This window comes from Euleptes europaea, chromosome 8 (genome assembly GCF_029931775.1).
Source record: "Euleptes europaea isolate rEulEur1 chromosome 8, rEulEur1.hap1, whole genome shotgun sequence".
In the NCBI taxonomy this organism is placed as follows: Eukaryota; Metazoa; Chordata; class Lepidosauria; order Squamata; family Sphaerodactylidae; genus Euleptes; species Euleptes europaea.
This window is the reverse complement of record NC_079319.1, coordinates 28,212,003-28,227,955: the sequence shown is the minus strand read 5'-3', so window position 1 is coordinate 28,227,955 and position 15,953 is coordinate 28,212,003. Positions and strand designations below refer to the sequence as shown.

General features: G+C 41.1%; 1 protein-coding gene across 1 annotated transcript in view; it reads right to left on the bottom strand.

Moving 5' to 3' along the window:
• Window positions 1-2,486: 2,486 nt before the first annotated feature.
• Window positions 2,487-15,953, bottom strand: part of TRIQK (triple QxxK/R motif containing) — a 40,565-nt gene continuing 27,098 nt past the window's right edge. The window contains exons 3-4 of the mRNA XM_056854746.1: window positions 11,228-11,313; window positions 2,487-2,789 (exon numbers count right to left, since the gene is read on the bottom strand). Of these exons, the coding sequence (XP_056710724.1) occupies window positions 2,676-2,789; window positions 11,228-11,313 (200 nt within the window). The 3' untranslated portion in view covers window positions 2,487-2,675. The remainder of the gene's footprint in view (window positions 2,790-11,227; window positions 11,314-15,953) is intronic.

The following is a 15,953-nucleotide window of genomic DNA, read 5'->3' as shown; positions in this document are numbered from 1 at the left end:
TATTTGATGGACTGAACTCACCACTGGACCTATACAGTAAATTATCATGACAAAGCAAAATAGCAAACATTATCACAAATTATTTTATATTACATATTTACACTCATACACTTTTGATTAAAATAGAGAAGAAAAAACCCTACCTTTTGCAAGACATATTTTGCATATCTCGCTATAAAACTCCACCCCTGAATCTTACATGGTGAAGCCAGGATGCTCTTCATTTACTGGGACGATGTACAAAATAGGGTTGATAGAAGAGTGTAGGGTTTATGGTTCATGTTCACTTGCTGATAAATGACTAGTTGCAAAAGATTTTTTTTAAAGCCTCTATCTTCCATGTTGATATCACAGGCAGCGGCAATGGTATAATTAAAACAGAATTTCAACTTTGTATTAATGAAGCAATGCACTAATTAAAATCAACATCAACTGAACTTTCTATTTACACTCGTTCAGATAGCCCAAGAGGCAAGGAACTCTGCTTCAGAGGCATATGTGAATGCCTGAGCTTCTGTCATCCAGGTGCCGTTTCTGACAGAACACATGTGCCTGGAATAGTTGGCAATGAATGAAAAAGATGACTGCAGATACACGTTCACAAAGGAGCCAAAATGACACTGGAATAAACTCACACCCAAAAAAATAAGGGAAGTCTCTTCCTGAACAGAGAACTCTGCTGTGATGTTGTGTGGCGATGTGCTGTAATTTCAAATTATTACAGCATGATCATTTTTGGATCTACAGTTCTGGTGCCTTTGGACTACTTGCTTTGATTCACAGATTTTGATCACAGTTGACTCTAAATGATGTGTGTATATAGTAGAGAATAACCACTGGAAGATATGACCATATGTGCACCAAACTCTCATCCCAAGGAAGAGAAGAACACTTCCCATTCAATTGGTTTACCTTTAGAGATTTTGGAGTAGAGGTCTGCTTCTGGTCTTTTACATTGACATGCAATTAGGAACAATTCAGTTTGCTATCAGGAAAGAAATTCAAGCATGGCAATTATACGCCTCTACCAAAACCTGGTGTGTGTGTGTGTGTGTGTTCAATTATATTCTTGCCTAATGGAAACTTGAAGAGGCAAATTCAAGGGGGTACATGAAAATTGTTCGTTGAAAACTATACAGCTAGTTTGACGGATGCCATCATATGCGACAGTACAAGCTAGTTAGAGTCTTATTGTTAATCAGCATCCTACTGATGTTTTGAACTCTGAGTCTTGGCCAGTGGCAGATCTACTATGAAACTTAAGCTTCAGGGCCCCTAATCCCGGAGGGGCCGTGAAGCAACTTTTTTTAATGAGTGAATTTTTCTTTTTAAAGTGTTTGTTATTAAAACAAGGCTATTTTAGTGACAGAATCATAAGCCAATGGGATGAAGTACTTAATACTGACCTCAGAATATGGTCTAATACCCATTTCATATGGGCTCAAAATGTCCCTGTAATTGGTCAAATTTCAAAACTTGCTTGAAGGCTCAGCACCCGAACCCCCAGCTGTATGGGTTTGCTGAGCTCACCAAAATCTATTAATAGCCTACATTTTGGCAGCTGAATCCTCGAATCTTTCATTGGTGCAGGGCTTAAAAGAGCTAATCGGAACCATAAAAAGACATCTCAATTCAGGCTGCACTCGCTTGTGCATTTTAACACCAAAAATCAGATTTTCACCTCTTTATCCTAATGAGCCCCCTCTGATGACCTTCTACCTTTCTATTAGAGAATGAGCCAACATATCTGCCACAGAACAACCTCAGTGAAGATAACAGCAGTTACCCAGACCTTATTGCTGGTTGCGAAGAGGCCCCCATAACAGTTCAAGCTTCAGGGTCCCAAAAATATAGGCCTGCCACTGGTCTTGGCATACGCTGCTCATGCTTTTCAATTATGACCAATGGCCACGTCTTAGCCCAAGTGAAGGGTTGTAAGATCCCATCATTTTGAGAGGGAGAGAGCTGAGCATGTTTGACTCTTCCACTGCAATCAATAAGACATCAGACAAACTTAGAAGGGTGTGACTATGTTTAAGATTATACTGCAGAGGACTGCATCACATCCTGTGGTTTAGAGCTGCAGACTTACAAAATGATTGTAAAAGAAAAAAAAATGCAAGGCTAGATGCAAGGTTGGCTCCAGCAACAAACAAAACTAATGCAGCCTGATATGAAGTTTAACTGGGATGTAAAAAAGTGTTTGTAATAGAATCATGCCTGTTGATAGCATTTTAAAATTCCCTTCTGTAATTTAACACTGTCGCATTTGGTTTGCATATATTTTGTGGTTTTTGTAAGGCAATCTTTTTCATATTTTCCTTTAAAAATCAATTTAATCCACAGATGATTCCAAGGGAGTCACGCCCGTCAAAACGGCAGTCGTAATAAATGCAACAAATTGTCTTCTGGTATCGAACATTTTTAACTTGAGAAACAACTATTAAAAGAGTCAGCAAAAGCTGATACAATTTGAATGGCAGAAGAAGCTTGCTCCGTGTGATTCTTTGTAAAAATCTTTAAGGTTGACTGAGCTATTATCATGAGTAGTATTGGCCTTTGAACTGCTGGAACTGGTTCAAATTATGTGCACCTCAGTGAAGAGACAGTTTGTTTGCAATCTGAAGTGGTCAAGATGATGCTTTTCCAGAAGCAAGCTGAAAAAAATACATCTGCTAGTTTTTATCTTGATCCAGATCAAGGTCAACCTCTTCAGATAGTTTCAGATAAAAGAAAGCATAACAAGCCAGCAGAAAGACTGATATAGCTGCAAGGACAAGACTGACTTCCTGTAATCAATGAAAGAAATTTTTTTAAAAGTTAGATATATCAGATTTTTCAGAAACATAACATTTTTTTCATACAGAAATTGACAACAGTGTATCACGCAATTCTCTCAAATAGGATCAGCTCATGGATCCTTGTGTATCCTTGTGGTGTAGTGGTTAGGAGCGGCGGACCCTAATCTGGTGAACCAGGTTGTTTTCCCCACTCCTACACATGAAGCCATCTGGTTGACCTTGGGCTAAGTCAGTTCTCTCCGAATTCTCTCAGCCCCACCTATATGGTTGCCAACTTCCAGGAAGTAGCAGGAGATCTCCTGCTAATTCAACTGATCTCCAGCCGATAGAGATCAGATCTCCTGGAGAAAAATGGCAGCTTTGGCAATTGAACTCTATGGCATTGAAGTCCCTCCCCAAACCCCGCCCTCCTCAAGCTCCACCCCAAAAATCTCCAGCCGGTGGCAAAGAGGGACCTGGCAACCCTACCCACCTACCTCACAAGGTGTCTGTTAAGAGGAGGGGAAGGAAAGGAGATGACAAGCCAGTTTGATTCTCCTTAAAAGGCAGAGAAAGTCGGCATATAAAAACCAACTCTTCTTCTTCTTCTTCTTAAAACTTGCACTTTCCTAAGATAATGGCCTGGATCCACACATATCCTTGTGCACTTCCACTCATTCAAGCGAGAGTGGGGATAATTTCCACTGATTTCTACGACTTGCTACACCTCTCCCCCAAGAGTGGATTTTTGGATAAAGGGGGTGCAACAAGAAGAGGAAGGCAACAAAGCCATTGTTCTACCAGAACTCCACCTTCGGTCCACTGATTCCAAGCCAATGACTCCAGTTCAGCCTCATATTTATCAGTAAGCTATATACAGTAGGCCTCTCTACCATCCATTTAGATTAAAATTATGTGTGTGTGGTCTGCCTTCAAGCCACTTCCAATTTATGGCGACCTATGAATGAATGCCCTCCAAAACATCCTATAATTAACAGCCTTGCTTCAGTCACTGAGGGCTGTGGCTTCCTTGATTGAGTCAATCCATCTCGTGTTGGGTCTTCCTCTTTTCGTACTGCCTTCAACTTTTCCTAGCATTATTGTCTTTTCCAGTGAGTCTTACCTTTTCCTCAAAGTATACTATTTACAAACAAAACAAAACCACATTGGGCAAATAATGATTCTAATTAAACTTAAAGGCAATTCAAACAGCATTTTCTTTTGTTGCTTACTATGTGAACAGTCTCAACTTTCCTTGTAGAAAAAAAAGAAATGTGTGGACAAGTCAATGTGAAATAAGGAATCCTAGATTTTTCTAGATAAACTTCCTAGTCTGGAAAGCTATTTTAGATGTCTTTGATGACTTGTATGTGTGGTGTCCAGAGGGACCTCTGGGGGTGGGGGGTTCTTTCTTTCTTTCTTTCTTTCTTTCTTTCTTTCTTTCTTTCTTTCTTTCTTTCTTTCTTTCTTTCTTTCTTTCTTTCTTTCTTCTCTCTCTCTCTCTCTCTCTCTCTCTCTCTCTCTCTCTCTCTCTCTCTCTCTTTTAAGCAACAGAGTCTATTCTAAATTGTTTTGGAAACCTACATTTCCAAAATTATTTTCCAGGCAAGGGTACTTTTTGAAAAACTCAAGCAGAACTGGTCACACTTTTTGGAATTATGGACCATGACTTTATGCATAGAAGAAAACACCTACAACCACATGGAAAATATGCATCACAGTTAATAATTTGATCTAGGCAGACAGTTTCACTGTTAGCTTCACTGATGTAACCTGGGCTTAGAAGGACTCAGTGTGGTGTAGTGGTTAGAGTGTTGGACTAGGAGACACTCCACTCTGTCATGGAAGATTGCTGGGTGACCTTGGGCCAATCATACACTCTCAGCCTAACCTACCTCCTTGTGAGGATAAAATGGAGGAAAGGACAATGCTGTAATCTGCTTTGGGTTCCCACGGGGGAGAAAGGTGGAGCATAAATGAAGATTACATGGCAGGATTTTTAGTTATCTGTCCATGAAGAGTCACAATTCAAAGAGCAGGTACATGAAAAAATCAAGTGTACCCCCCCAGCATAACCTTTCTAATAGTAGCCCCTTTTCCAGGCTACATTTACAAACTGAATTTGACATTTCCACCCATTTAAAAAGCCGTTTGCCATAATACATTTCAAACAGGAATCAAAGTCCTTTTGGGGGGGGGGCATATGGAACGCGTTGTTCAGAATGAGCTGCAGGAGGAACTTGGCGATGGCAGCATTCGTGCACTGTCCTAGCGTCCCTGTGCAACCGGCCAGTGTTCATTCAACTTTTAAAGAGCTATTTCAAGCTAGAAGCCATTTTAGCCATGCAGTTCGGTGTAATGTTCGAATGCTGTGACCTGGCACGAACAAGCTTGACCCTAGAGTTGGTGCATAAATGAGTCCCTTTGGACTTGGAGGAAGATCCTCTTCTGTTGAATAGTATGGATTAAGAATCCCGACATGTGCGTACACACTGTATAACTTGCATCCATTTTACTGCTTCCAAATGATTTAATGATTTTTTTCACAGGGCATGTCAATTCTCTCTTCATAAGTGGTTATGCACCTATTCAGGTCAGAGAGAATGTCGTGTCATTCCCAGACCCTGAAAGAGTTAACATGCTTCTGTAAATTTCATTAAAAAACCAGCTCATCGATAAAGCAAGAATCTCTTGAACATGCTTTTCATTTGCATGAATGTATTTTATGTTATCAGCATTTTAGATCCCTCATTCAGTATATAACACCTAACACACTTCTCACATATTATGACTATGGCTACAGTTGGGGCAGATAGCACCATTTCCACACAAAGCATTTGACCCTTCAGAATCCTCATCTGGAATGACGAGAAACATACAAAAGATTTTTTAAACTTTCTTCTGCTTTTGTCTAAGGGAATTAAAACAAGACTTGTCTTGAACATTCTATGAAAGGGGCTGGGGAGGGGTTATGTTGAAATCACAAGTCTACTGTCTATGAAGAGGCCATGGCGGCAGAAGACAGGATTCATTTATTTTCTTGTATCTACAGCTGTGTTCCCAGCCCCATCTGGGCACCCAGCGTCTCGTCTTAAGAGGATGCAATGAACAAGTGACACAGAACCGCAAACTCCATCAGAACCAGAGTGGACAAGGAACCCCCCCCCCCAAATGCTGAGCTCACACTGACAAAAAAGAAATTCAAGGGTAGCCTCTTCTACACCAGAGAGCCAGCGTGGTGTAGTGGTTAAGAACGGTGGTTTGGAGCGGTGGAGTCTGATCTGGAGAACAGGGTTTGATTCCCCACTCCTCCACATGAGTGGCGGAGGCTAATCTGGTGCACTGGATTTGTTTCCCCACTCCTACACATGAAGCCAGCTGGGTGACCTTGGGCGAGTCATGCTCTCTCAGCCTCACCTACCTCACAGGGTGTCTGTTATGGGGAGGGGAAGGGAAGGTGATTGTAAGCCAGTTTGATTCTCCCTTAAGTGGCAGAGAAAGTCGGCATATAAAAACCAACTCTTCTTCTCCTCCTCCTCTTGGCTACCAATTTGCAGCTCACCGTGGAACCACCTTCAGTATCCCTGCCCAATTCTACTTTTACATAGAAGCTGGTCTAACTGCTGTACTAAGCCAGGTAAAAAAACGGGCCGCGGCAGATTAAACCTCTCTACTGTTGTGCGCTTTGGAGAGTTCTCTAAAATCCAGTCCCCTGCCCAGAGTACTTGCAAAATACTCTGCAGAAATAACCATAAAGGTTTCCAAACTGTATTACACACGGTTTCTGGGAGTTCATCAATGAGAAAATGAGAAAGGAAGACAAGCTTGCCTTAGAGACTCTGAAGAAGCAGCATAGAAATATTTTAAATAAATAAATAAGAGGCAGCTTGCCTATCGTTATCAATCTGCCCCTGTAAAAAGTTGCTGCAGGAGAATACTGTGCATTTTAGAACGTGTTGTTAATTTGCCTGGGTCAACAGTACAGCTCAACAGACCACTCCTGCAGAATATATCCCAGAATCTGCTGCAATATATGCATCGGTCCCGTGACAAACCCTTAGGGGGCCCACAGCAGATCTGGAAATACAGAAAGGGTTCCTTGAAGATAAACAGAAGTCTAGTGGCACCTTAAAGACTGAGAACATTTATTTCAGCATGAGCTTTTGAGAGCCGGAGTTCTGGCTCACAAAAGGTCATACTGGAATAAATGTCCATTAGTCTGTAAGGTACCACTATGCTTCTGTTTTATTCTTGTACAACAGACTAAAACAGCTACTCCCCTGGAATTTCCTTGAACAGAGAAAATTTTGAAAAATAGTGTCATATCATATTAAGTAGGCAAGAAACACTAACAAATGACGCAGTGCATCAGAACCAGATGAGACATATCTGGGGGTGTGTGCTGGGGGGGTCAGTTATTTTTAAACAGCAAACTTAGCCCTGCAGGACCACTATTCAGATCAAGTGAGGAGTTTAATCAAAAATGTTTAAAGTCAAAAGATAGATGCTATCTTTCCCCCCTCAAATGGTTAAGAATGGTGTGTGTGTGTGTGTGTGTGTGTGTGTGTGTGTGTTTTTTGGGGGGGGGTAAGGGTCATTTGCAAATTTGTTTGGTGGTAGAAAGATGACCAGTCCTTCCTGAACAGAGTTACATCCTTCAAAGAAGAAGAAGAAGAGTTGGTTTTTATATGCCAACTTTCTCTACCACTTAAGAAAGAATTAAACTGGCTTACAATCACCTTCCCTTCCCCTCCCCACAACAGGCACCCTGGGAGGTAGATGAGGCTAAGAGAGCTCTAAGAGAGCTGTAGGTAGCTCAAGGTCACCCAGCTAGCTTCATGTGTAGGAGTGGGAAACCAACCCAGTTAACCAGATTAGGGTCCGCTACTCATGTGGAGGAGTGGGGAATCAAACCCGGTTCTCCAGATTAGAGTCCACTACTCCAAACCACTGCTCTTAACCAATAACCAGATCAGCTAACCATAGACGATGTAATGAAGCAGCTGATCATATAATGGGGAGCATATTTCACAATCACAGAGCCAAACTAGATGAGATGGGGATCATGGGTCATTCTATGTCTTTTAAAGAGCAAGTTCAACCACATACAACTCTGCTTCATATCAGAGAATAGTTGGGACTCCTTGTGTTAGAGCAGGGATGTCAAACATAAAGCCCGGAGGCCAGATCCAGCCCCTTGAGAACTCTTATCCAGCCCACGAGGCAGCCACCCCCACCCTCACGATCTGGGCTGGCGAGGCATGGCCCGGCTTGACCAAGTGACACGTATTTCATATCCGGCCCTCATAACAATTGAGTATGACACCCCTGTGTTACAGTAAAATCACCTGGGTGAACTGTGATGAAGCTGACTTCTCTCTAGAGAAAACTATACAAAGAAAGGTAATGTGCCAACATTTCTGTAACACTGCTCATCCTTAAATTGTATGGAACAGGGTAAGATGGAACTGAATGATGGTCACAGTTACAACACTAATTTTAGTTAAGGAGCAGAAAACTATTTCAAAGAAAATTTCACTAATATGTTCACCAGGAAAATCAGGAAAAAGGAAAGATTTCTGTATACATGGAAAAAGCACATGCATTCCCCAGACTAGCAGTCATCCTTCCATGATACAGAGTCAAAAGTGTCTGGTATTTATTGCCTACAAGTTACTAGGCTGACATTATCAACACAGATAAATATCACTCTTTGGGGAAATTAACATAGTATTAAATGGAAATGACTAACTGAAACTTTGTTCCTTTCAATCCAGCATGAAAATGACAGGCAATCAAAATCTGACAGGATAGACTAATTAACATGCCACTTATGAAATCAGAAGTACCACAATGGGGTTGAATTTAAAAAATTTAGTGCCAATTTGTGGGTAGGGGGGGGAGTACTGCATATTATTTTAGAACAAACTTTGTAAGCTCATAGTGCAAACTATCTCCCTAGTGGAAACTCAGCCTAGACTACTGGGTAAATAATAAGCACATTTAAAAGACTGGTTAAATTAAGTCAATGTTTCTGGAACTTCAGGAAAAAGCAATGCCCTATTAAGCCTAGTTGTTAAGTTACAGCCCTCATTAGGATCTGAAGAAGTTAGCTGTGGCTCATGAAAGCTCATACCCTGACAGAAATTTTGTTAGTCTTTAAGGTGCTACTGGACTCTTGCTCTTTTCTACAATAGGTACACAGTTTATCTACATATTCAGCTCCAATTATTTTCATCTATCCCACTCCTTAATTTTTCATTTACTGCTTCTTTAAATGTGATGGATTTCCTGGACAGATAGCACTATCATGTAATAAAAAACAACGTTGTGTATAAATAGATCATAATTTGTTATTTGAGATAGTCTATGTAAAAATTCTGCTGCATATGTACGTGCTGGGAGGGTGCACAAACAGTTTAGCTGCCATGATCACCCTACATAACTGCATGGGTATCCAGGGGCAGTTAGCACTGCAAACATGACCTGCCTCAGATGGCCCCTTACCTTGATACTGCTGACAGTAACATCGAGACTTAACTACTGCAATGCACTGTACATTTCTGGAATCTCCTTTTGAAAGGATTTCTAAAAATTATTTTGATTTATTTGCACACAACCTTTATATACAGAGCGGTTGACAATTTTTATCTTCTTTAATCATCACAATTGAAGCAACTCTGATAGGCAACTCAGGGTAAGGACATAGTATCATAGAATCATAGAGTTGGAGGGGGCCAGACAGGCCATCTAGTCCAACCCCTTGCTCAATGCAGGATCAGCCTAGAGCATCTTTGAGAAGTGTTTGTCCAGCCTCTGCTTAAAGACTGCCAGTGAGGGGGAGCTCACCACCTCCCTAGCTAGTTGATTCCACTGTTGAACAACTGTTACTGTAAAAAAAAACACCCTAATGTCCAGCCGGTACTTTTCTGCTCATAACATAAACCCATTATTGTGAGTCCTATCCTTTGCTGCCACCAGGAACAGCTCCCTGCCCTCCTCTAAGTGACAGCCCTTCAAATACTTAAAGAGAGCAATCATGTCCCTCCTTAACCTCCTCTTCTCCAAACTAAACATTCCCAATTCCCTCAGCCTCCCTCATCTCATAAACTCTCCATTCAATCCCTGGCTGGAACCAAGACCAAATTCTTACAGTGAACTTGGAGAAGCAGAGCCCTGACAGAAGAAGTAAAGAAGGGGAGGAGACGACTGTTCACCTCAATAGGTTAATAATCTGCCTTTTAAACAAAAAAAAAGGCAATCTACTTTTTCTCATTAAAACCTGACACACAGCAGTAACTGAGGAGATTATGTTGTGAAAACAGACAGCATTGCATGGCAATGCTTGATCGAGATCAGCTATCAGAGAGTGAAAAGAAACCACTGTTTCGTGATTATAATAGCAAATTTTGGAAGACAACCAAATACATCATCTGGTGACTCAACAGCTGTTACAGCTTGGTGGTAATACCTTGCCATTTGCTATACGCTCTAAATTGGGGGGGGGTTGATTTCTCATCTACCAGAAACAAGAAAATGTTCTTAATATTAATGGAAAAAAAATTCAATTCAAACAGCTTGTTTTTGGATCTCTCTATCTCCCACCCCAACCCTGATCTGCGTCTTTCTCTCACCATGGGATGCTAAGCTGATTTTATGTTAATTTATTTTGAGCCAAAAATAAATTGACGGGGTAATACTGGCTGCAGTTTAAACAAAGTACATATGTTTCGCCAAACTCTACAATAGGGTCACAAATGGGAAGGGGAATACAATATATTCTATACATACCTTTGTATTAATATTTATTACCCTCACACATTAACTCGTAATTATACCTTCTTTACTCTTCAAAAACAGGAAGTTTCAAAATAATTTAAAGTCCACCAGCCTCCATGCTGGGCCACTGATAGAGAAGGCAATAATTTTCTATGCTGGAGGCCAAAGATGAAAACTGTAGCCCAGATGTATATAGATTAATGACAAAATGCTACTAACACTTAACAGTTATATCTATACACAAAAAAAATCTCACCCTCATGGTCACCAATAATATTTAAAAATCAGTACAGCCTTCGCTGCCCGCCTACAGTCGTTGTTTTTTTTAAAAAAAGCCCCGAAACAGTACTTCACAGGCAGCATTCAAACAAAACTGCTTCTTGACAACGCCTCTGCAGCCTGATCACATCCATTCACAGACTATAACGGGGCTTACTCCAAGTGTGTGTGTAGACTACAGCCCTACAGTTTAGCTGTGAGTTACCGGGGGCGGGGGGGTTGTTTTGTTTTTTTAAGTGTCATGAATATTTTAGACTCTGGCTCTCCACTTAGGGTTTTGAAGTGTCATAAACAATATCTCTCAAAGATCAATATTCACAGGGGACCTCTATGGGGAAAAGAAACTCAACATCTATAGGATGCTGGTGGAAACAATCAGCTAGCTATACCTTTATGCCTGGTGCGGTTTTCTTGGCCTCTGCTTTTAATCTCGTCGCTTTTAACATTGGCCTGGTTTTCTTGTAATCTTGTTTTCCTGTTGCGAGAAAAAGAGAAGGGGGGGGGAACCCAGTTACCAGAAAGGATGCACCGGGCAATTGTTTTACTGTCTTTAACATATCCAAATTTTCCTTTCCAAAACACAAACATTCAACAGCAATCCTTAACAACCACAGAGAGCAAGTGTGGATATTAGGCCTGGTTACAAACTTTGCAAGGTGTGCTCTAATAGAGACAATGTGACAGTATCATTTGAGCTATTTATTATTTTGTGCTTGGGATGGTCACATTATTTACAAGTGATTAATCTGGAAGATTGCTACTGTAGCTTGCCGTGCAGCCATGCCATTTCTAATGCAGAAAATCTGAAAGAAAGAAAAAACTCTATTATGAAAAAAGTTACATAAAATTGGAAGTGTGTGGGTGTGGTGAAAGGGGGCAGAGAAAGATTAAAGTTTTGAATATGCTAGGATTAATGATACATAAACTTTTGGGGGAAAAGGTCTTGTGGGTTTGTAACAATTCAGCTTCTAAGGTTATTAGCCATACACCCAATTTCCATTCTAGAAAAAATAAGATGGGCTTCCCACCTAGTAATAATAGGTTTTGACCACGTTGTAATTGATTTAACTGTATCCATTTTTCGTGCCTCATGTCACACGACTGCATTATGGTGGCATGCCTGCCTGGCTGCCTGCCTATCAGTGTTACATTAGCGGAAAGGTACACTTTATAGTCATGGAACTTTTAAGGTGGTTATCCTACATTTATGGCTAGTGTCTGCAGTGCTGAATGCCAGTGAGGCTCCATTTTAAAATGAGAGAGAGAGAGAGAGAGAGAGAGAGAGAGAGAGAGAGAGAGAGAGAGAGAGAGATCAATGACTTTTGAATTGGGGTGGGACTCATAATTGTTTAAAAAATCCTAATTCAATTTCTGCAGGACCTAGAACACTTCACATCTGGCTATGACTCAAAATGAGGTTTTGCCAGCCAGTCCTTCCTACCAGTTAGCCCTCTTTCCTTCCCACCAAAAAAAGCCGGTCAATTTGAGAAGGGGGTGGAAGGAATGCTCACTACACATATATTTCACACCTGGCCTCTGTAAAGGGTGCTATGAGCATGTTCTTCAACATAATTTCCCATGGAGATCATGAGATTTGTAGTTTGCCCATATCCTTGAGATTTTCCTGTCTACCGTATAGAGTATAATTTATAGGGTATAATTTTATTTGCAGCCTGATTCAGTCTAAGAGACAAAGGAACTACAAATCCTGTGGGGTGGATCCTACCTAACATAAGCAGAAAGGTGCTCTTGGAGGTAAATTTACCTGCCTCCCCCTTCCCCCTGCATCCTGTTGCACATCCAAAAATCACTTGCCTGGGGTTGGTGAGGCCCTGGGGACAGCATAAGCATGAAGTGGGAAGAAGGGATTGGAGAATGCCCCCCTCTGCCAGAAAACATGGCTTCCACTAGTGGAAAACATGTTTTCAAATTGTATATTACGATCTACATGCAGATAGTTCTACTGCACCAACAATGCATATTAGAGGGTCCAAGAGATGGACAGACCCCACTGCTAATCTGTTTTGAAGGAGAGAATGAATTCAAGCATCAGTGGTTGAGTTCACAGTGACAGATACTTGTGTTTTTTTGAGGGGGAAACAGATTCTTTGAGGATTAGGGCTTTAATTTTTTTAGAACAACAACAACTGCAATTTGTTTGTTGTGTGATTCCTCAGTTTCAAAATGTACACCATCCCTGGAATAAGGATACTTCAGCCGGCACCAATAGGAAATGGCTACAGTTAGGGTTGCCAGCCTCCAGGTAGTAGCTGGAGATCTCCTGCTATCACAACGGATCAGTTCACCTGGAGAAAATGGCTGCTTTGGCCATTGGACTCTATGGCATTAAAGTCCCTACCCTCCCAAACCCCGCCCTCCTTAGGCTCAAACCCAAAAACCTCCTGCCAGATGGGAAGAGGGACCTGGCAACCTTAGCTACAGTGCAATCAACTGTAGGCAGTACAGCAGTGAATTCCTGTTCTAAAGGACTTATGATATAAAATATTAGGTACAACACCCCCCCACACACTCACATCACATATACTGTTAAATGATGAGCTATCCTTTCTTTTTTCAGGTGTTAGATGCTTGCTTCATTGAGGTCTTCTATCTGACCATTAGGATTAAAGGGGAAAGATATTTTCTTAAAACTACTTCCAATCCTAAACTCTCAAATTATGTACACTGTTTTCATTATTGAGAGGCTATGGCATGAAAGGTCTGGAGTTTTGCGTGATGCACCAGGAATGGCTGACATATTAAGTCTAAGGCATGGGAAAGTTAGCTCCTTTCTCAGAGGAAAAGTCCAACAATGGCTAAAGTGGGGGGGGGGAGAGAAAACAAAGCTTATGTGGGCTGCTCCCCACCAATCATCATGACGTGACCACTTGCTATGTAATAGTAAAAGACCTGTCAGAATTTCCATTATGAATTGAGTGAGTTTATTAGCTTGTAAAAATTCATTCCAGGGTGAAAGTTGGCTGAAAAAATATATCAGCGCTTGTAATACTGTTTGGAGCCAATCTGAACTAAAGACATGCAGCTGCTAAAAACTTTTACTGGCAAGCAAACTATAGACATTTACCCACTTGGGACTCTGAACACTGATTCAGAAAACTTTAAGACGATGACAAGAGGAAAGTGTTTGCTTCCTTTCAAGATGGAAAGTCTGAAATATCCTGCCTCATCTGTAGTGAGACAAAACTAGGACAACCAAGACTTCCATCCTGTTATTTCCAAGGATGAGACAGGATTAAATAGAGACCCATACAGCATTTGAGGGGGGGGGGGAGGACCAGAGAATTATGTAGATATTGTTTACTTGGCATTTTCCCTAAATGAATACATTTAGCTATAAGCAATTTGGATGTGGAGAGGAGAAGATGTAATGGGTAGGAAGTGGGAAAGATGCCATATGCTATAAAGATGTGGATTTCTTCATGTTTTTCTCTGTGTTTAGGATTGTGGGTTTGAGGACAGACACATAACTAGCTCTGGCCATATACCAAGGAATACTACAACTAGTACGGTCAATTGGTCTTCCTATTGCTCCAGCATATATCCAAACCAAGTTTCACTGTTTGACTGGTTGAGTAACCTTTTTCTGTACTCATTATATACAAGCTCGTTGGCTACACCAGGCTATGACATACACTGGATCAACAGAGTCAATTTTTCGTTTCCCAGACAGGGTAGGCCAAGTATTTCTCCTCCCTGCTGAGTGTGTGTGTATACACACACAGAGGGGGGGGGGAGCGCGGACGTGCCTGGAATAATCACTTCCCCAGTCAATTGGGTTGCCAGCTCCAGGTTGGGAAATTCTTGGAGAAGTTGAAGGTGGACCCTGAGGAGGGCAGGGTTTGGAGAGGGGAGGGACTTCAATGCCAGAGTCCAATTGCCAAACAAGCCATTTTCTCCAGGTGAACTGATCTCTATTGGCTGGAGATCATTTGTAATAGCAGGAGATTTCCAGCTACTACCTGGAGGTTGGCAACCCTATCAGTGAACCATTCAACTTTAAGAAGCAGTTCTGTGGAGCAGTGAAGGGGCAAAAAGCAAGTATGGCTTCCACAGCAATGCTTTGTCTCCCCAGCCCATCAATCCTTGGTGACAGAAGCTTGGGCACAGAGCTCAGTGGGCACTCAGAGCGCACCTAATGTTCTCGTTTTCATCAGCACAGTCTGTGGAATCCATTCTTTTCCAACAAAGATATGTTTTTGACCATCTTCAAGTCTATAGCACACCAATGGCCCAGTCCACCTACTTACCACTACTTTTTCAGCAAATGCTTTTAGTAATTTTAGCTGAAATCCTAAACAAATTCCAACATCTCGTGTGCCGTTTCCTTAAATCTGACCTCAGCACAAATTACACTGACAATACTTGCAGACTGAAATAAAAGTTGATATTAACAACTGAAACTACCTTTATTGCAAACAATCTATTTTAATAATGTCTCTACAGCTGGTAAGTCTCCAAAACAAAGCATCTGTGATTAATTTACCGCTCTCCTTGCTAAGTGCCATAGCCAGAAGAGAAAGTACATACTGGAGAATACAAGTCTGAATCAACTGTGTGTAAAAATTTACAAAGGACATCTGTTAAGTCCTTGGTAATGAAAACCACATTTTACTATTGGATTTTTTTTTAAATCTCTCTTTAAACAGCTGAACTTTCTAAAAAATCTCAACATAACCACCTGTACTGAAAAACTGCCATATGTGCCCAAAGGGTTCCCACCTGAAATATCTAGATTATAATAAGCGATGCAAACTTCGGTCTAGCTGTTATTCAATCAATACACCCCACTAGATGGAATATTAATTTATATAATTTTAGGCTGGAAGATAGGATTGTTTTTTCAGGCAGCCAATGGTGGTTTGAAAGGTGGATTGCTGTACAAGGTATGTACACTCATTCTCTTCTTCTTCTTCTTCTTTTGCCTTTGATGGATAGGATCTTAAGGATATTATAATCCTTTCAAAACAGTTTGCAAGTCTCGTTTGACCAGAGGTGACAGTGAGACTAAATATGCATATATGTATATAGGAATCGATGATACTCAAAGCATCTTTTCTTTTCCTCATCACCACACAAACACACACACACACACAT